This window comes from Nelumbo lutea, chromosome 1 (assembly GCF_056320005.1).
Source record: "Nelumbo lutea isolate HS-2025 chromosome 1, American lotus-T2T, whole genome shotgun sequence".
NCBI lineage: Eukaryota > Viridiplantae > Streptophyta > Magnoliopsida > Proteales > Nelumbonaceae > Nelumbo > Nelumbo lutea.
Window position 1 is genome coordinate 189475184 of NC_142684.1, and position 22448 is coordinate 189497631.

The 22448-nt window shown below is 37.0% G+C and overlaps 1 protein-coding gene across 3 annotated transcripts; it reads right to left on the minus strand.

The window, feature by feature from the left end:
• Positions 1-58: 58 nt before the first annotated feature.
• Positions 59-9951, minus strand: LOC148879967 (tubulin beta-2 chain). Of its 3 annotated transcripts, none has more exons than XM_088961753.1 (5): positions 9309-9945; positions 3818-3999; positions 2354-2820; positions 1568-1837; positions 59-958 (listed from the first exon to the last, which is right to left on the minus strand). In XM_088961753.1, the coding sequence occupies exons 3-5, from the start codon at positions 2745-2747 to the stop codon at positions 282-284; spliced, it is 1341 nt and encodes a 446-aa protein (XP_088817879.1). In that variant the 5' UTR covers positions 2748-2820; positions 3818-3999; positions 9309-9945; the 3' UTR covers positions 59-281. The 3 variants fall into 3 exon arrangements, with proteins under 3 accessions (XP_088817879.1, XP_088817877.1, XP_088817878.1); XM_088961751.1 differs by having other exon boundaries at positions 3818-4324; XM_088961752.1 differs by lacking the exon at positions 3818-3999 and having other exon boundaries at positions 9309-9951.
• Between the last annotated feature and the right edge of the window lie 12497 nt (positions 9952-22448).

Genomic DNA, 22448 nt, shown 5'->3' on the forward strand with positions numbered 1-22448 from the left:
TTGGCACTTTGGCAGCCAATTTGATTGCACTTTTGACATCTACCAATACTAACTAATGTAAAACAAAGCAAACCGGTGAAAGTTTAGAAACAATAACAACGATAGAAGTACACTCCTATGACAAAGCAATAGGATATTGCAGCAGCAGACCAATCCCCCCACATCAAAAATATTCAAGAAAAAATTAACAAAGCAATAAAGGCAAACAACTTGATGATGCAAGCGAAGGAAGCTACATCCATATCTACTCATATAACAACCAACACCATCCTCTATCGATTTTAAGCTTCCTGAAGGTCCTCTTCTTCGTCTTCGTATTCTCCCTCCTCGTCTGCTGTCGCATCCTGATACTGTTGATACTCAGACACCAGATCGTTCATGTTGCTCTCAGCTTCTGTGAACTCCATTTCGTCCATACCCTCTCCGGTGTACCAATGCAAGAAAGCCTTCCTGCGGAACATAGCTGTGAACTGCTCGCTTACCCTCCTGAACATCTCCTGAATTGATGTGGAGTTACCAATGAAAGTGGATGCCATCTTCAATCCCGTTGGAGGGATGTCACACACTGTGGACTTCACATTGTTGGGGATCCACTCCACGAAGTAAGATGAATTCTTGTTCTGAACATTGATCATCTGTTCGTCGACTTCCTTTGTGCTCATTTTACCTCGGAACATGGCAGAAGCAGTGAGGTACCGGCCATGGCGTGGATCAGCAGCACACATCATGTTCTTGGCATCCCACATCTGCTGCGTGAGCTCAGGAACGGTAAGGGCACGGTACTGCTGTGACCCACGAGATGTGAGCGGAGCAAAACCAACCATGAAGAAGTGAAGACGAGGGAAGGGGATGAGATTGACAGCAAGTTTGCGAAGATCAGAATTCAGTTGACCAGGGAACCGTAGGCAGCAAGTGACCCCACTCATGGTTGCAGAAATCAGGTGATTCAGATCACCAACTGAACATGATGGACAAACACTTAATAAGTACAAATATATAATAATAATAATAATAATAATAATAATGCGGAGGCATTTTAGAAGGTCCAAAAGAACGCAGGATTCACACGATACCCCAGCCAGCTGTATTTGTGCACAAATTACAAAAATATATAAAACAAAAAAGAATAAAAAAGGAATATCATGTGACCATACCAAAAACATGATTCTTTTATTGTTGCCAAAATTCGAAACTACCATCCATGACGGACGTTGAAATGCCCTAAAATACCCTTGTAATGTTCGTATCTCCTTTTTTATTGATGGCCAAAAACAATGGACTAATAAAATGCCATTAAATGCATTATTCGGCCATTAAGGAGAATAAATAAATGAGGTTTTTACTGTTCAGTCTACTTCAATAAATCTTAATTCCACCGTACAATTGAGGTAGATGTCAGAAATTTTGATTTGTTATAAATCTGCATTAGATTTCGGAATTCTAAAGTGGTGGAATACAGTGTAGTTATCCCTAAATAAAATGCCATTAAATGCATCGAAAAAAACCCTACAATCAGTCTCACCAACAAAAGAAAACAATATGAAAGCACAGGAAACAAGAGACTTACAGCTGGGAGTAGTGAGCTTGAGGGTCCGGAAGCAGATGTCATAGAGAGCTTCATTATCCAAAACCATACATTCATCCGCATTCTCAACAAGCTGGTGAACAGAGAGGGTAGCGTTGTAAGGTTCAACGACCGTATCAGAAACCTTCGGGGACGGGAAGACGGAGAATGTAAGCATCATCCTGTCGGGGTACTCCTCCCTGATTTTAGAAATAAGTAGTGTTCCCATTCCTGATCCAGTTCCACCTCCCAACGAGTGACAGACTTGAAATCCTTGAAGAAATTATTGGCATCAAGTTATGATCTTAGTACATGAAGGCATTACAAACCTATCTAAGCGTCAATTGTTCTTCGGAAGAAAGTACCAAGTACCAAAAAATAGAGAACAGGAAAACCCTCAACCCGAGAAAAAGTTGGTAAGACCTATTAAATACGGCTCTAAGTACACAAGATCCATAACGATAGATTATTAGCACTCCTTGAAGTAGAAACGGCATAACAGAGAAAGATACATCAGAACGTCTAAGCCAGAGAAAACACTTAACCTAATTAAGGAGAACCATATAGAAATACAAAGATTTTTACTTTGTTTTTTTATCAAACAACATTAGATCCCACCGTGAAAAGGCAAGCCAACACTGAAAGAAAGTAAGTAAAGAGAGATGGGATCTTAAACTTAAATAAAACGTTTAACACCCAAAGGAACAAATGCATACAAAATCATACAAGATACTAGAGACAAGATTTGTAAGGAAAGTGGAAAAAATGAAGGGGAAAAAGAAGGAATACCTTGCAGGCAATCACAGTTCTCTGCCTCTTTTCTCACAACATCAAGAACAGAATCGATGAGTTCGGCTCCTTCGGTGTAATGCCCCTTGGCCCAGTTATTTCCGGCACCGGACTGTCCAAAGACGAAGTTATCAGGGCGAAAGATCTGACCGTAAGGGCCAGATCTAACACTGTCCATCGTCCCTGGTTCCAGATCCATAAGAACCGCTCGAGGAACAAATCGACCACAGCTTGCCTCGTTGTAGTAGACATTCACCCTCTCAAGCTGTAGATCAGAGTCCCCCTGATACCTTCCAGTAGCGTCGATCCCATGTTCGGCGCACACAACCTCCCAGAACTTGGCACCGATTTGGTTGCCGCACTGGCCTCCTTGGATGTGCAAAATCTCACGCATCTTGAACCGTAAATGGAAGTAGGCGAAGAGATCTGATGAGGGAACGTGAGTTGCAGACTACGGCGGTCAGATACTGCTAGCAGAGAGAGAGAGGGAGATAAGAGACGAGAAGTGAAGGGATGGAGTCTAAAAATGGGGGGAAAGGTGAGGGACAGAGTGATTTATAGGTCGAGGTTAACGATTTCCATCTTCCATTTTGTTTGACGTTAGATTTGACGGCTAAGAAATCACTGCCGTTTATTTTTAGTGGGAATTTGAATTTTGAATTTGAAATGAAAAAAGATTACCGTTTGACGGAACAGAAGGGAGATGGGTCAAAGAGAAGGGGGTGAATGATCCCCTGAAACCCTTTTTTGTTTTTTACAAGCAAAAGAAACGTTACTCTACGGTCTAATTAGTGCACGTGGCAAACAAAAAACCGTTGGATTGATCCTGATGATCCAACAGTCAATGTAGATGGAGAGGTCTATACTCTAGCGGGTCCGATCATCTGCTTAAAGTCTAAAGTAAACCGATTGAAAAAGCCAAAACCGCCTCGAGACCGCACCAGCGTCGTTATACAAGCGTAGCACAGAATCAGATGGCATGGGTGGGTTTTGAGCAATTTTTTATCTCGAATTCCAGTTTGCCAGCCAGCCAACCAGCCCAACGGTTGATTTCACCCGTGCCAGCTAAAAATTAATTTGTAAGTTGTAAATTATAAATTGTATGTAACTGTGACCTACTTGAAAATAAAATAAATGCATTAGAAACATCTAATGACTAATGGCATTCATTCATCAAAGATTCAATTCAAGGGTTTTGGATTTCAAGCATCCAGTAAGTGGGGCGGGCCCAAAGATCGAATGGTGGAAAGGCCACACGGCTCCAGCTCCAGTGGGCCATCGATGAATAGTAGATCTGGGCATCTGGGGGAGGCATTGCTTTCGATGGGTATAATGTCTCTTTCTGGGCTTGGGCATTCAGTCTCAATCAGATACTTGGTTAAGACTTGAGACAAAAATGACAAAATATAAAAGTGACAGAAATAGTATAATGGAATTACTGAGGCTAAGGTTTGTAGTTTGTACCTCAAGCCCCAAGCCTCAAGGCATTGCGTGTTCTCAGGAATGAGGAATCAGGCCGGTGAGGAAGCCATTCATTGATCATTCATTGTAGCAGCATATGACAGAGATCCACTTGTGTGTGTATGTGCAAGAGAGAGAGAGAGAGAATAACGTGGCTTTCACTCGTAATTGACAGACGTGGTCCCCTTAAAAATAAAAATATCGGCTTCTCAATTGACAGATAGGTTCAAATGCTTCAATCAATGAGAGCCCATGCCCCATGGGAGTTGTTATTGGACCCTTCAATACAAAGCAAAGAATAAAAGAAGCCTATATTTTTTTTGCCTTAACTGGGCCCTCGCCTGCCTATACCCTATCCACATTAGATGATCAGTTTTAATCAGTCATTTGATTAACTCGTAGACTATTTATCTGACGATTGATCCAATAAGGGAAATCCTCTATCTCTCTCTCTCTCTCTGATCTATGTTGAAGGCAACAAGAGTCGAACCTCGAGCTGAAATAGGGGAACTGGGATAAATCACCAAAAGCCTTTAGTGAGTCACACACTTGACACTTGCATGCTTCATACCAAAAAGAGGAGGAGAGTGTATTGTATCTTCTGTATACATTTGTCTGTTTTTTTCTTCCTTTTCCTAAAAAACATCAGCTTTTGCTACTGAGATGTTATTGGATCTGGATCTAAGGCTGTGTTTGGATGCATGTGAAATGAAGGAAAATTAAATGTTTACTACGAGCAAAGTATATTTAATTTTCTTTTGCATTTTGTTTGGCTTGAAAAGAAAATCTCCCAAGTAGTTGAGAAAATACATGAGAGTGTATTAATTGGACCTACCTCAATTCCATTTATGCTCTTTTTTAAGGGATATTTTTTAAAATTCATCATGACTTTTTTGCATTTCTCTTAAAACTCATCATGACTTTTCAAAACTGTCAAAGAGCCCCCTATCATTGAGTTTTATTGTCCAAAACTCACATTATGTTAAGATTTCTATTAGATCACCTCATGACTATTAATAGAAATTGTCCATATAAGAATTTAAGTATTTTATATGGCCAAATTACCCTTATAATGGTTAGTCAACATTATTAAATATTTTTATGACAAAATTACCCCTAAAATGGCCAGTCAACCTTATCAAATACTTCAGTCATAGTCCAGGCTTAAAATATTAGGCCTAGACATGACTCTAAAATTTGCAGACCTAATGTGAATCCAGGCCCAAATTGGGGGTAATTTTGTCATAAAAAATGTTATTAAGCTTGATTGGCCATTCAAAGGCACTTCAACCATATTAAATACTTCAATGCTTATATGGACATGTGTGTATGTGTGTGTGTGTGAATTTTGGACAATAAAACTCAATAATTAAGGGTTATTTGGGGATTTTAAAAAGTCATAATAAGTTTTAAAAAAATGTAAAAAAGTTAGGATGAATTTTAGATAGCATCCTTTTTTTTTTCAATTATTTCATTTTATGTACAAGTACAACTAAACCAAGAGGAGACTTAGAAACTAAACAACAAAACCATGGAATGTGAGATGACCAAATGATTGAGTAAATGTGAAAAGGATTATTATTTTTAAATAGATAAGTAGGCAAAGCCTTTGTATAAGACAAATTTGAAGAGGAAGGAGGTCCCATAATTCATTAATAAGAAAAATATAACATAACGACCAATGACAAAACTTGAAAAGTTAAAACCATACGAGGCAGGAAAACTCTACGATATTGAAGTCCAAGTTCAGTACTCAATGCTCATTGCTCAATAGGATATAGCCTTAGAGTTGGGGACAGAGCAAGGTGTATACGAGGTCCACTAACCATTGAGTTGAGGGACCACGGTTTGACCAAAATAAAACCCCAAAGTGAAGTAAAATTCAAAGCAAAATCGCATCAAAACTTATTAGTTAGGATTCAGTCACTCAGAGGTGAGGGGACAGAACTACGTGGATTTGATCGATCCTGTAACCTGTTTCCTCCCTCCATCTTTCAAGGGCTTCCTCATAAATCATCTCAATTTCTGCCAATGAATCTCACGTGCACACCCAAGTCTTTTCTTGTATTGAGCACGAACAAATTATATCAATAATTCCCTACACAAAATGCTCACTTTAGGTCATGTGTTTACCAAACCAATCCAATTTTGGTTTCGGTTTTTAGAATTAGAAATTCAGTTCTTAATCGAATTAATCGAACTTACTATTATTATATATAATATGTAAGATATAATATATTTAAATATTAATATATAATAAAATGAAATTTGATTTCATAATATATATTTTATATTATATGTTATAATATATAATAATAGAGTATATATTATTAAAATTTGGTTTTAACCAAAATAACTGAAAATCAAATCGAAAAGTTTGGTTTTGGTTATTTTGGTTTTTCAATAATCCAGTTTTGATTCATTTTTTATTTTTTTAGTTTGATTTTTTTAATTTCAATTTATTCGGTTCAGTTTTTAACTAAATGTTCACCCCTAGCAAGAGTTGGCAAAATATATTATATATGTTGAACAACCATTTTTCTAGATGAGGATAGTAAACTTGAACAATTTATATGTAATTTGTAAATCCTCAATTTAAAAACGTTTCTAAAAATACTATTAGAGCATGAGGATAGTAAACTTGAACAATTTATATGTAATTTGTAAATCATCAATTTAAAAACGTTTCTAAAAATACTATTAGAGCAAATGCTATGAAATTTTTTTATTCATATAAACAAAATTTAATTTCTATTTTATCAAATCTTTATTCTAGAGTTGCAATCACTTCTGATATTTGTACCTTTAAATTTAATATAAGTTATATTTGTATTGCTGGTCATTTTATTGATGAAAATTGGCTTTTACAAAAAAAAAAAAACAAATGTTTTATTAGGTTTGAATGACCACACACTGGCCCAGCTATTGCCACAAGTATTTTAAATACATTACAAGCTTATGAAATTGGCAACAAAATTTTTCTATTAGTTTTGATAATGGTAGTAATAGCGATTCAACAATAAATATTTTAAAATCTCAATTAGAACCATGTTGAAATGGAAAATTATTACATATTAGATGTGCATGTTACATCTTAGATTTATGTATTGAAGATGCTTTAAATATTATTTCTAATCATGTTTCTAAAATTAGAAATTGTATTATATAGATAGATAGATAGATAGATAAAGCTCTAGAACAAGAAAACAAGAATTTAAATATTTATGTTATAATTATGGTTTAAGATAAGGCAATTTTCTAAAACTACCCTTATGGTTTAGCTAATTAACTAACTATACACTTATTATTTTGGAAAATTACCATGGTCATTAAATCATAACATAAGGGATGGAAATGTTTATTTTGCCCTTAAATCATTCTCTCCCGCTCTCTCCCTCACTGCATCGAGTTGGAATGATCCCTACCGGGGAATTGTTCATCTTCTTCAGCCCTTTGGCACAGCAACGAAGCAAACGGCAAAACCACTTCAACAACAGTGATTGTACTCGGCCATGGCGTAGCAGCGCCAATCAAATTCTCTTTCATACCTCTAGTGATTACTCATTGTTTTGGAGTTTTTTTCTTGTCCTCTCATACCTATCTTGGTTCCACGGGAGGTTGTATCTCCAATGACAAGCTATGGTCAAATAGTACAGAATAAAGTGAGGGGGGAGAAGATTATCACTCCACAAGGTATGAATCAGGGCCTACGGCAGAAGACCAACAAAGTTTCCCCTAAAACTTTCGATGAAGAGATGATAAAGCATGCTTTCTTCATCTTCATCCCATCGGGAAACCGTGTCAAAAAACCACCAAGCCAAAAGAGTGTTGGTTGCATGTCAAGCATTTTTCAATTGGTCTGCAAATACCAACAACAGCCAGAAATTCCTCACCTACGGTATTCCAGCGACTTAATTCAGTACCTTTGTTTATTTTATTTCTGACGCAATAATATATATATTACTCTTTGTTCTTTTGATTTTGGGTTCAGCTTGGAAACATGATAAGAAGGATGTTAACGAGTTGTGCTTCCATGGCTGCATTGATGCCTATGCTAGTCTTGGCAATTGCTAAACCCCAAATAGATGGAACCTCCCTACTGGTCCACTCTCTCTCTTTCCCCTACTGGTCCACTCTCTCTCTCTCTCTCTCCTTTTTTATCTTCTTCTTCAACCTGCAGCTCACCTCCCCTGTTTTTCTTCCCCTACCATTGTCGCTGCAACTCTTAGCAGCCGCAATTTGGATTGAACTTCCCTCATCGGACCACATGCACCTGAAAGCTAAATTAAAAGTAACTCACTTGAATATCAAATATTTGGTTTAAGGCTGCAAAATTGAGCAGCCACTTGGGGAGATTGACTACATTCCTTTGAAAGAACACATTGTTGTAGTCCCTCAACACCTTGGCCGAGAACTCGTAGCTCAAAACCTTTCTCTAGCGGGTAAAATACGGAGTATTGATACAACAACTCACCTCACCCGAACTGTGAAGATCCCATCACTGAGTAGATCACTCAAGATTTCATAGTTGTGCAACCCCTACTCGACCATTTTAAGGAATAGAATCTGGACGTCCGAGGTTTTTGAACAAACTCTAACGAGTGTCACCTACGAAGTCGACACGGTTGCTCTCCACTGTAACCTATTCCACCTAGTGTATTTGTCAAAGATTTAGGCGTGTTTGGGCTACAAATTCAAGGTCTGAATCAGTAATGCCCCTACCTGCTTCAAGAGTGGTCAAATTTGAGAACCTAGGTTTGAATTTATGGAGGAGATTGGGCTTTAAGACTCGTAGTGAGGAACCCATCGACACAGCTGTGAACGTCAAAAAATATCTGGCAATTCACTTCATGGCCCATTAGATGGAGCCACCAGTCACCACCCATCAGAATGGGTAACTAGGAGTAATGGGTCTCCCTAATTTATATTTTATGAATAAATTTGAAATTAATAGTGACTCCACACCATTCAGCTTCGACAAGGCAGACAATCTAGATAAGTTGAGAGAGAGAGGAGGGGGGAAGGGCTCTCTTGTCAGTGTGAATGCCAAATCCCTTTCTCTAATTATTTATTTTTATTTTTCACACCAAAGGTTTTCATATTCAGATCGAGAGCCAATGTTCTCTGACAACCGAGAAGGATATTAACCATGCTTCTTTCTCTTCTTCTCAACCTAGCCCCTTTCGGACGCAGGGGCTTGAGTAAAAGAGTGAGACACAATGTCCCCACCCCTTTTCTATCAGAAGTCCCACCTTTTGGCCGATCTGAAGAATTGAAAGAGGCTATCAATCCTCTAAAAGTCGGAAACACAAAAGCTCTCACACCCAAACTCAAAACACGATAAAGGCAAAAGCAAAGGACAACAAGTAGGCAATGACTAAAAAGAAAGAAAAAAAAAAAAAAAAAAACAAAACAAAACAAAACAAAACTACCTACCTATCCAATAAGAAGATTTTCTAACAAGAGGAAAAGGATATGAGGTAAAGGATTTTACCTCTTGCAGCCTTCAAACAATTTGACGATGCTGTGAGACTTTGATTGATCTAGGCTGATGCAGAGGTTCTGATTTAACGGCAATGCAAATACTATGATTAAGTTGGCAATATCTACTATAGTTCGGATGATGCTAGAGATCCCACCGGAAACAGTAGCAAATGACTGACGCGTTCAATAATTAGAACAGAATGGGCAAAATCCTCTTCTTGCTTAACCCCATATATCTCGATCTCTCCTTCTATTTCTTTCTTGATCTTAAACTCGAACTCTCACTTTGTTTGCCCTCTCTCGAAACCTCTCTAATATTTCTCAGTTTCTCCCTCTCCTTTTGTCTTTGCGAACTCTACCCTCCCTCTCTCTCTTTCTCTCTTGATCGAGAGACTCTGAGTCTCTCTCCACTCTCAGCTCAACGACGAGAGAGCCCCTACATTTTTCTTCACTCGACTCTCCCTCTTCCTCTATTTTCTCTCCTCTTTTGAAGAAGTCCACTCTCAACTACTCAATAATCTCTCACCCAATCTCCCCTTCGACCTTTTTCTCTTCAAACTCCTCTTCTTCGCCTCTTTCAAAAGAATGAAAGACCTCCAAAGATATTTCTGCCAATTCAATTTGGTTCCTCTCTCCCCTTCTCCACTAACCTCTTTTCTTGGGAATGGAGCCTCCTATTTATAATAGGAGGGAGGGCGAGGCTCTCCCAACTCTCAAGATGGGAGGGGGTTTCAGCAAGTTGGGATTTAGAGAGAGAGGCTAATTTGAAAATTTGGGTTAGAAGGGGTAATTTTGTAATTTTGGATTGGGGTAACTTGCAAAGTTGAGATGAAAGGGCAATTTGGTAATTTGGGTATCAAAAGGTGATTAGGGTAATCTAGGGTTTGAAAGGGTAGATTTTAAAGGGGGTATTTGGGTAATTTGGTTGAAGGGGGCATTTTGATAATTTGGAGAAAGGGGATTTATATAATTTGCTTAAGGGGTATTTTGAGAATTTGGAAAAAGGGGTTTTTCCATAATTTGGAAGTAGGGTATTTTTGGGATTCAGAATGGAGGGCATTTGATCATTTGATATGAGATAGTTTTGGTGATTTGGAAAGAGGGTAGTTTTGGGTATTTGGCATGAGGAGTATTTTGGTAATTTGGTTAAGGGTATTTTGGAAAATTTGGGGATGAGAGGTATTTTTGGGATATAGAAGCAGAGTATTGGGCATTTGGAATGGAGGGATATTTTTGGGAATTTAGGGTATGACAAACACTTTTTGTGACTTGAAAAGAGGATAGTTTTGGGTATTTGACATGAAGAGTATCTTGGTAATTTGGTTAAGGGCATTTTGGGAATTTGGAGAGAAGGGGTATTTTTGGGCTTTAAGGGTATTAGGTGGGTTCAACGACAAAATTTAAGGATTTGGGGTTGAGATTTGGGTTCTTTGGATTCTCTGGGTTTCGGTAGGGTCGAAATGGTTTGATCGGTGTTCGAGGGTGAGTTGGGGGTTCAGACAGAGGACTAAGCAAAAATCGATTGCTGAAAATAGCAAGGGTCAAATTTGAAGAAGCTATCAAGCTCCATAACCAAGATAAGTATGAGAGGACAAGAAAAAAACCTTAGTGGAGACCTTCCTTATCAAGAAGTCAAATTGCGGTAGGTTAGAAACAATGGAGATCTTCCTCATCAAGAGTCAAGCTGTAGTAGGTTGGAAAGATTATGTTCTTGTTTCTTCGTTCTCCATATTGGAAAGGGTATTACTGACATTTTTTTCAAAATATAACAATCATGTGATGTGGCATGTGATCGAATTGTGACAGAACCCTAACAACAGGGGAATAATTAGTCAATTGTCATAAATTTTGAAGGTACTTTTAGACAAAAGTTAAACAGTAAGGCTACAATTTGTCAATTAGCAAAATAGTAGGGGTAGTTTAAGAAATTTGCCATTTAAAATATAAACGTTTTTTGTTAGATGTTCAACATAGATGGAGTTCTACCTATTTTATGTTAGAAAGTTGTATTCGCTACAAACAAATTCATAGGCTGTGTTTGTTTTGAAGGAAAAGGTAGGAAAGAAAGGGAAAGACATGGAAACGTATACAAGGTTTATACATGTTTCCCTTCCTTTCCTTTGCTTTCCTTTCCATACTTTTTCCTTTAAACCAAACATGGCCTTACTAATTTTTTTAATGCAAAAATGCCGCATGATATTATACTTGAGGAAGATTGAGAAATAACAACTTGTATAGGAGATTTTTTACACAATTTTTATGATGCAAATAATGATTTTTCAAGTGTTTATTACCCAACTAGTTGTCTTTTAGTTAATCAATTATTCATGATTAGTGAATATTTTTCAAAATATAGAAAAAATACACAATTTACAAGAATTATTGAAGTAATGGAAAATAAATTTAAAAAATATTAGGAGAACATTTTTCCTCTTTATTGTTTAGCTACAATATTAGACTTATAATAAAAAATACTTTTTATTTAATATTTAAAAAATTAAGAATTATAATAATTCGTTATTATTATATATGAAATAAAATATTATATATATTATTTTCTATAAATTTATATTATTATTATTATTACTATTATTATTATTATGTAGCTATTAAAGCTCAGTTCGCAAGCCTCAGGAGAATTATTAGGTTTGAGCTCATCTCAACTAATAAATGAGCTTGTAAATTGGGTTCGAGCTTGGCTTGAAGCTCGGTTGAAACTGAGCCAAGTCGAGCTTTTCACGAGCTGAGCTTGGCTTGTGGCCACCCCTAGTGGAAAATATAGAATTTGATCTCTAGTAGGAGGTAGAAATTGCTACCACCTCATCAACAAGTTAACTTACTAAACTTATTTTTTATTTACAAGCAAACTTTTATAGTTTAAGTGATTCCTTCAATTCGGAAGGAATAGATAATTTTGATATTTTAGCCTAGTGGAGTGGACATGAAAAATAAAGTATCCAGTTCTTGTTGTCATGGCATGTGATCTACTAACCCCTTTGGTGTTTGTAGCTCCATTAAATTCTTGTTTTAGTGCAGGTACTATGGTGCTTGTGACAAGATAAGCTACATGAATGATGAAAGTATGGAGATGTGCATCTACTTCAAACATTGGCTAGATATTGAGGATAGATTACAAGACAAAGAAGGGCATGACACTACACCTAATGATTCGCCTGAAATAGTTGATCAAAATCAAGATGGAGATGGAGGTGGAACTTGAAGAAAAATGATGAAAACAATATTCTTTTGTACTCAATAATTTTGTAACATTTTTTAAAATTATTGTAAAGTTTGTTGTTCAATTTTATTTAAATTATTTGCTATTTTTTCAACAATGTAATTTTTATTTTCAATTTGTAATTGTATTATATTTTTTATATTTTATTCCATTTTGTTAAGTATTTTTTGACCATTGGATTGTTCAAGTTTCAACTTAAATGAAATAGAATTTCTATTTTTTTTAATTTGTTGTTCAACTTGTACTTTGTTAAGTATGTTTTCATTTCTTTGTTAGAACTTTTATTTTTTCAATTTGTTCCCAAATGAAAGTTAATTATTTTAGTTTTACTTAGTAATAAAAAAAATCAAAATGTCAAAAAAAAAGTTTCGGCCCAAGCCAAGGCTTGGCCTGTAGTCCAATCTAGCATGGAACAAGCCCACATAGGCTTAGATTGTAGGCCGTGTCAAGCCAACCCCCTAACTTATCCCAAGGGAGGGAAGCCCGGTTTGCACCTCTTAGCGTTAGTAATCATTGATAGAAATTGTCCAAACAAAGTATTTTACATGGTTGAACTATCCATGAATAACCAATTAACCTTGTTAAAACATGTTTATGATAAAATTATCCCTAACTATTGTAGGTCGGGTGTGGGCTCAGACTTGAGTTAAGGGTAATTTTGTTATAAAAAATATTTAATAAGCTTGATTAGCCATTCAAAAGTAGTTTGATCATGTAAAATATTCAAATGCTTAAATGGACAACCTCTATTAAGAATCACATACAATGAATTAATTGAATGGAAGATAAATTTTAGACAATATAACTCATTAAAATGTAAAGAGGTCTTGGTGAGTTTGAGATAATATCATTTTTCAAATAACCATGTTAGAATACAAAGCCATTATGTATGATAGAATCGGTGTATAAATATCTTTTGAACTTAATTGTTTATCAAATTTGTAAAACATTTAGCACATCTTGTGTATTCAGTATTCACCCTTAATGCATTTGTTTGCGGTTTAAAACTTCATTGATGTAAAAGTCCATCGGTGGAGTTCCACATCGAAGCTGCGTTTGTTTGTAGTGTAAAACCTCATTGATGTAAAAGTCTACCATTGGTTCAATTTTGTCAGCGTTTGTTTACAGTGTAAATCAAGATCGATGTAAAACTCCACTCCTGGTTCAGATTTGTCAGTGCTTGGATGGAGTGGATTTTTACATCGTAAATCAATGTAAAGCCTCACTTATAGTAGAGTTTTGCATTGATTATTGATGTAAATACTACATTGATAATATTACATCGATAATCACATTTTTCGAAACTCAATGGTTCAGAAATTTTAAACTGTTTGATGTGAAACTCTAGAGGTGGACTTTTACATCGATGAGGTTTTACACAACAAATAAATGTAGTTGAACGGTTTAAAATCTTTGGACCATTGAGGTTTGAAAAACGTGATTATTAATGTAATATTATATTGATTTTATTGATATAGTATTTATATCGATTATCGATGTAAAATTCTACTATAAGTGAGGTTTTATATTGAAAACTCCACTCCATCCAAACATCAAAAAATCTGAATCAAGGTGGAGTTTTACATCAATCTTGATATAGACTACAAACAAACGCTAACAAAACTGAACTGGTTGTGGATTTTTACGTTGACGAAGTTTTACACTATAAATAAACACAACCTAAAGATCATCATATTTCCACTTAAGCTCAAAATAGATTAATACAATTCAAAACATATGTATTAATAAAACATATTTACATCCAATCTTCCATCCATCTACACACACATGTGATAGTAGTTGATTGGTCATGGTTGCAAAAATTCCATTTGTACCAATATTGTATCCCTTGTATTGTATAATAGTTGATGCCAATCAGAACAATAAAATATCATACAAAGTTTAGAGTATTAATACTTACAATACGAAAAAAAGTAATATATTAGGAATTAAATTTAATCAACACTCCCTTTTATTTTTCTATTTAATAATTAATTTAACAATGAAATAGTCACACAGTTATTAACATATAAAATAATTAAAATAACAAAATTTTTTAACCTAGCATATCAGTGACCACAAAGTATTAATACTCTAAGCGACAAAGCCTTATATCAAACAATAGTTAGTAAACTTGCAGTAATTCTTTGTCTTTGTGGTAAAAAAGAAATAATAAAGTTTTCTCAAACAAGTCAAAAAGTCCATATGAGCTAGTACTAGTCAGTCAGCAAGTTGATCTCTTGGGGGTCGGTTATTGTTGAATTTAAGCACCTAAATGTAGTTGAGTTATTTAATTCTCAATCCATTTGGTCTTTGTAGTAAACTTGCCCATTTATTTTTGACCAACTTGATAGCCTTTAATCATTTTTTTGTTTTCCATTTGTGTCCTAAACTTGGTTGGAAATAGTCCATTGTCCCTACCTATAAAAGCATTAGAAAGGTTGAGTGAAAACAAACAAGGAGAATGAAGCATTTTTTTCATTTAATCATCAATGTTCAATTGATGTTTGTAATTTGGGGGTCCAATTACAAATTTGTCCAACAACAATCTATGTATTTTGGTAACTTACATAAATAATAATAATAACAACAACAACAACAACAACAACAACAATAATAATAATAATACAATCCTTGTCCCAACTATATGGGTCAATTACAATACTCTTGTTTCTCCATTTTGTTATATTTAATGTCATACTCATTGTTGAATTATTAGTGTTTGAATCATTTCTTTCTTTCTTTTTTCATTCATCTTTTTTTTATTATTCTACATAGAGATGATCATTTGTGATCCAACTCACAAATTTCTAGGCCCGTGAAACCATTTCTCTTTGCCTTGAATCAGTCCTAACTACATGAAGTACATAATACAGGCAAGCTTGGATGTTTGACCTAGCCTAACTTGGATCTAGGCATGGACATGTATTATCAGACCCCAAAGAATGGGCCTGGGTAGACCTCAAAGCCATCAATACCATGTAAGAACCTGCTTGACCACACCTAACCCATGATCATCCATAGGTCTTCACCTAGCCCTTCTAACCCCTTCCACTTGTAATAGACCACTTCTCCTTACAAGTGCTCTTAGTGATCATCTATCATTTTTTAGTTTTTCCATTCATCTATCTTTAACATATTAACATACACATTTTTTCCACACCCAATTTTTTAAACAGGTTGTTTACATAAAAATAAAAATAAAATAACTAAAATTCCAATGGATATAAGTTATTAACATACACATTTCTAATATGTATCTTAGAAATTCCAATGGATCTTATATATTTTTAAACTAAAATTATGTATTTCTATAAGTTATTAATTAATAATTCAATCCATAATAAATAAGTAAATAAAACATATTGATTGTTTGAAGAAATAAAAATTATTATTTATAAAAAATATTAAATAGGTAATAATTTACTATTGTAATGTACTCTTCATATAAATTATTGAAGTGTGTATTTATTAGGTTTATACCATATTCATAGTTACTTGAACCTTAGAGTTAGTGCTTTTAATGTATTTGTGAGATTTGTAAGACTTTCACTTAACATATCCAAGTTTATCCATATGTTTTCAGTGTATTCACGTGCATCCAAAGCTTATCACAATAACCCATAGTGGAATTTATTGATATGATACATGATGTTAATATTTTGAACCTTGATTTACACTAAAACTCATAGTTCCACAAATTAGAGTGGAGGTTTAAGTATTTCACCATTTTCTTTTCTTTCTTCTCTCTCCCTCTCTTGTTAAATGGTAAATTACTTAACCCTCTCATGTTTTTTGACAATCGTGTTTAATCTCCTATGAACTTTGGAGTCTTTAAAAACACCACTTCACAATTAAGCCTCATTCATTTTCCGAGAAGTGGGGTTAGATAAGTTGGTAGGTCCCACACAAAATAAATAAGCATGTGCTTGTGTAAGTACATATGTTTCTATACAATGGTGACCATGATAAAGGCATCAAACCAGTCCTGGGATGAACCTGCAACCATCACGGAGGCCATCGCGAACCTACGATGAACCCATAACTTGTCATACACTTGTAATGAGCTCGAAGCTATCGCGGACTTGTGATGGACAAAAGGACCATTGCATGACTGCAATGAGTCAAAATCACTCACAACAAGACACTTAGCAAACTAATTGATGTGTAGCTCATTGTGACACTAGCAAGTGCACTAGCCATTCAAGTAATAAAGTAGTGAGTGAAGTATCGTTCCCACGAGGATTTAGGAAACAATTACCAATACTAAATTGAGCACTTCTTATTTGATCAACAAATAAATCAAAACTTTAATGAAAGCTAAAAAAATCCTAATTTAAAATCTATCTAAATCATTGGCCCGTTTGCCTTCAAATCAGGTTAGAAGAGTAAGCAGTAAATGTCAATCTCAGAATTCAGCAATCTATCAATTTGGATCATTCGAATAAATCATGATTGAGCCTTGGTTTGGTGAAACCCCAAGGTCATGAACAGCTTCTCTCAAGCGCATGTTCATCCTATGCATGAGTGACGGTTCTTCTATCTCTAGCAAGAATCTAATCCCCATGCATGCATTTCTTCAAACACTTCTAAGGCATCAATTCAAATCTGAATTGATCACCAACTGAATTGTGCAAGTTATCTCTAACCTTGCACTCAATTCAGTTCTTGAATAGTAGATCTGAATTCCTAGAGTCTCTCTCAAGCACTCTAGGAATTCCAAGCTGTAGATTAATTCGGCCAATCTAAAAATTGCAGATCTGAATTCTCTTTCAAGCAATTCAGATCTTGCAATCTCAGATCTGAGAATTCAGATCTGAGTTTTGAAGGTTAGTTGGCCGAATTACTCTACAATAACACCCTTATTCAAGAAACTTCAAGTACAATCCATGATCATTTGAATGAATCAAAAAGAATTAGATTGCTGAACTGAAATTTTACAAGCTGAAATACATCAAGGAAGAATGGAAACAAGGAGAAAGAAGAAAGAAAATATAACTAAGAAACTGAATTCAAATCAAAAGAGAATGAAACTACAAATGATTTATTACAAAAGATCTTTGAATCACAAACCCTCAATTCGAATTCACCTTCTTCTTCTAGCTTGCTTGTCTTGAACTTCCTTCAGCCCTTCTTCTTCTTCTTCCTTGCGCCTAGCCTTCTTCTCTTCTCTTCTCTTCTCTCAAGGTGGCCAAACCTCTAAGAGTGGGAGAGCCTTCCTCTCAAGCAATTGAACCCTCTCCCCCCTCCTAGAGGCCTCCTTATATAGTTTTTCAAGGGGGCTCTTGCCCCTTCTTGAAGCCTCTAGAATGGGGTGTATTACACGCCTCATGAACCTTCTAGAGTGCTCCCTCCTTCTCTTCAAGAAACTTCTAGGAGTTGCCGCCCCTAGCTCCCTTTGGGCTGCTATTTGGGCTACAACTTAGCTTGCTTTTGAGCTCATGTGGGCTACACTCTAGGCTGTTATTTGGGCTAAAAATGGGTTGGGCTGAAATTTCCTTCTTGCTAGGCTTCTTCCCTTGGGTTTTCCAAAGAGTTAGCTTGCACTACTTGGGCCGAATGAAACTCTCTTTCTCTCATGGCTGGGCCGGGCTGAACTTGATAAATTTTGGACTTGCTTTTGCCTTCTTTTTGTTGATTTGGCTCCCCCTGAAATCTTTCTTGCAATCAAGCTAAAATAGGGCAAAATCTAATTAAACTAGCATAAAATTTCATGCAAAAACCTCATAAAATATAGATAAATTGTAGGTTCATCACTAATCAAAATACATCATATTAGCTCTGACGTCACCTGTGCCACGTCAATACAGGAAACCTGCGAAGGGAAGTAGTACATGTGCACTATGAGAATCCTTGGACAAAAAGAAGCTTCGTCTTGGAAAGATCTCACATGAAACGTGGTGAACCCAAAATTGTGCCCTCCTGACAATTGACATCGAATCAAACATCTCCTTTCCAAATAGGAGTAAAACCCTTTTTGGCTCCTTTCCTTTTGGGGCCTCGGGGTATCCCCTTATAAAAGGGGCATAAACCATAACAAACATACGATTCCATCAATTGATGATCCTTTCCTACCTCTGCTACCCAATACCTCTAACCTTTCTTCGTCCTTCAAGGAGACTACTACACTCAGCCTTACTACACCACTTATATTAGAATCTCTGGTTATTGCCCTTGATCACGAAGAATGGCTCCCTGAAGAATCATCCTTTCTCCTATCACAGAGGAGCAACACAAAAACCCTGACAACTCTAACATAGAGGTTGAAGACCAAGACAATCAATAGATGGCGAAGCAAGTAGACACTGCCATCTTGTCCCTTAACATCTACAACATTGAGTCCCGCTTCTACTGAATGGAGCAGATGCAAGCAGAGATGCGAAGCACCTTGCAACTACTGTTGCAAAGGTTGACGACTCTTGAACACCCTCCTTTCACCTTTACAAAACCACTTGCACCCACCCCTCCTAGTTGTCCTATAGCTTCAGCCGTGTGATACTCAAAACCAACCACCCATTTATTCCCACCATATCCCAAAGAACCCAGCATTCCGCCACTGAACAAGCACAAACGACAACATGTAGCCCAGCCATCACTGATGCACTGGTTAGCCAGACGGAAAGTAGAGAATACATGCAGGGCCTGATAGAGGAAAGTCATGGCCCTCACCTTGTAGAATCCCTACACCAATAACATCTTGTATTAGCCTTACCCAACCAATTACATCCCTCTGTAGTAGTGGCCCCAATACAATGGACAAAGGAAAGTCCGCAAGAGCATATCAACAAGTTCGAAGATGCGCTAGGCACATTCACACTTGATGGAGATCTAAAAGTATGAGAATTCTCCAAATCCCTTACCGGACAGGCTTACTCCTGGTTCATCAACTTGACGGCAAGGAGCACCGACACATGGACAGAGCTTACAAAGAAGTTCCTATCCAAATGTTTCACTTTAAAGCAGAGGCTGACCATGGTTGACCTTCGCAACAAAGTAGCGGGCCAGTGAGGATCTCCTGGCCTACATCATGCGATTCCAGAAGCTGACCCATTCTGTCTTCGAGGAACACGCAACAGAGAAAGGTTTTGTAGAACAATACATATAGGGGATGCATCCTACCTATAGAATTGACATCGAGAATGTGGAGGTGGAAACCTTCAGCCATCTTTGGAAGTGTACCAAGAGAATAGCACAGACTAGGGCCACCCCTGGAGCAACTACCACTACACAAAGGCTACCTTATAGCAAGTCTGAAGCGAACGCGGTGGATCGCAAACCCCACAGCATAAGAGGGCCTAGTCAAGCACCATATTATCGCAATAGTAGTTGACATGTTAGTCCACTCCCGACACCCACACCTACATTCCCTTGCAATAAAAATGAAGTAATCATGATTATGAACAAGCTAGTGGAGGATCGCATAATCTACCTGCCACCCCGCTAGTCGGAATTGACCCCAAGAAGGATAGACTCAAATCTCATTGGTGCAACTTTAACTAGTCACCAAACCATGATGTCACGGACTATTTCACCCTATGATGACTTTTTGTACGAAAGGTCAAGTTAGACGACTACATCAAGAGGAAGCTCGCCCAGGTGGAGACCGATCCCTTCCCATCACACTTATAAGGTGGCTGCATTAATGTGGTCGGGGTGACCACTAATGGAGACGGAGACATGCTAATCTAGTGCTTCGAACAAAGCACAAAACTCTAACGATTCTTCAATAAGCAAGGGGCTAACAACACGAATCAAGGACTTGCTGTTAGGACGCTTGTATAAGCATTTAGAAGGCCTGTTGAACCACACCACATGGATAAACTCAAAGCAGAATTCACACCAAAGGACATTCTTATAATAGACCCACACCATAATCGCCCCCTATACATAACAACCAAGATAGGGGACTACGAGATGTGATGATCCTAGTTGACTAGGGAAGCTTTGTCAACATAATCTTTGTCCATACATTGCGACTAATAAGCATAACCCACAACGCCGTGAAGGGCCTACCTATGGAAGTCACCTATTTCAATGGCAATGCATCTGTCACAATGGCTCACTGATGCTGCCAGTAGCCATCGCCCCTTTCTATATAGAGCAGGAATTCCAGGTCGTGTCAAGAAAGACTTCACATCATGCATTACTTGGCTAACCACTAATACATGGCCTGGCATTGGTCCCCTCCACTTATCACTAGTGCATTAAATCAAAATACAAAGGAAGAACTGTTAGGATCCCTACCACTCGTGTCTCGATTGAAAGGTCAGAAGTGCACCTACAAGATGTGATTTATTACACTGAGCTCGTCGATGATGGAGAAATGAAAGTGGCTAAAGTCGAAGCACTACAATTACCAGAGTAGAAGAGCGAGCCTCCCACGATAATAGAGTAGAAGAAGTGATCCAAATGCATCAAGAAGACCAATGAGTATGGTAAAAGCTATTACACGATCGTCGAAGAATACGAAGAAGCCAGTCCTTCCATCGCAAAGAAAGTCATCCTAGATGTATGATTTGTAAACCAATATGCATATAATAGTCATTGTAATATCTCTTTTTCTTATCAATGAATTCATCACATTATTGCACTCAGAACTATTTCATCAACATCATGCCAATTGAATCACAATACAGCAATGTCGTGATGCTCACATCGTAAACAAAACATAACTCATCATAGGAGAGTACAACAAAATAAGAAGTACATAATGTGATACCTACTCTCACCGAAAACAAACAATTATGAATAAATAATTGAAACCTCACCAACAACAAAAGCAACATAAAGAAACGGTAAGTATTATGATGAAATACATGTGCCTCCTAAGCACATGCAAGATTTAAATAGCACAGTGGAAGAACTATTAGTAGAAATCAACATGGCCACTAGAGAAGGAGATAAGAAGCCACTATACATATCTGCCAAATTAGATCAGAAGGGAAAGACAAATCTAATCGTCCTTCTAAAAGGTACTAAACTTGTGCACCAATTGTAGGTTTAGAAATTCTATTAGAAGACTTACTTAACCATTTCCTCCTCTACTATTCATAGAATTTCAGGATGTATTTGCCTAGTCGTATGACCAGATGCCAAGACTAGATCTAATACGGGTCAAGCATTCACTCTGCATTGACCCCAAATATAGACTAGTGAGGCAGCCAAAAGGGTGTTCAAACCAGAAGTTGGCCTAAAAATCAAAGAGGAAGTCAAACGACTCCTAAAAGTAGGCTTCATAAAACCTATCACACATCCACAATGATTGGCGAATGTTGTCCTAGTCAAAAAAAAGAATTTCCAACTAAGGTTATATGCACACCTAAACTTCACTCCATTAGCACTACTATATCCAGTACATAGCAACTCCTCACTTCCTAAATTCCCTAGGTATTGTGTGGAATTCAGAGATCTCAATAAAGCCTGTCCAAAGGATGAATTCTCAATGCCCAACATGGAAATTCTCATTGATGCCTCAATTTAGAGTCAACTGCTTTCATCCCTAGATGCCTATAGCAGCTGCAACTAGATCTACATAGATCCCATAGATGCACCCCACACAACATTCATAACAATGATAGGCAAATTTTACTACAAGATGATGCCCTTCGGCCTAAAGAATGCTGGAGCCACCTACTAGAGAGCCATGACAAGTGTCTCCCATGATATGATGCATAAGGAGATAGAGTGTTATGTGGATGACATTGTTGTAAAAGCCATGAAAAGAGGGGACCATACTGAGGTATTGAAGAAAGTGTTCACATAGTGTTGATCCTTCAACCTAAAACTCAACTCCCTCATGTGTGCGTTCGGAGTGTTATCGGGAAAGTTCCTAGGGTACTGAGTCGATCACACTGAAACCCACCTAGATGAAAGCAAGGTGAAGGCAGTCCTCGACCTACCTATCCCAAGCAA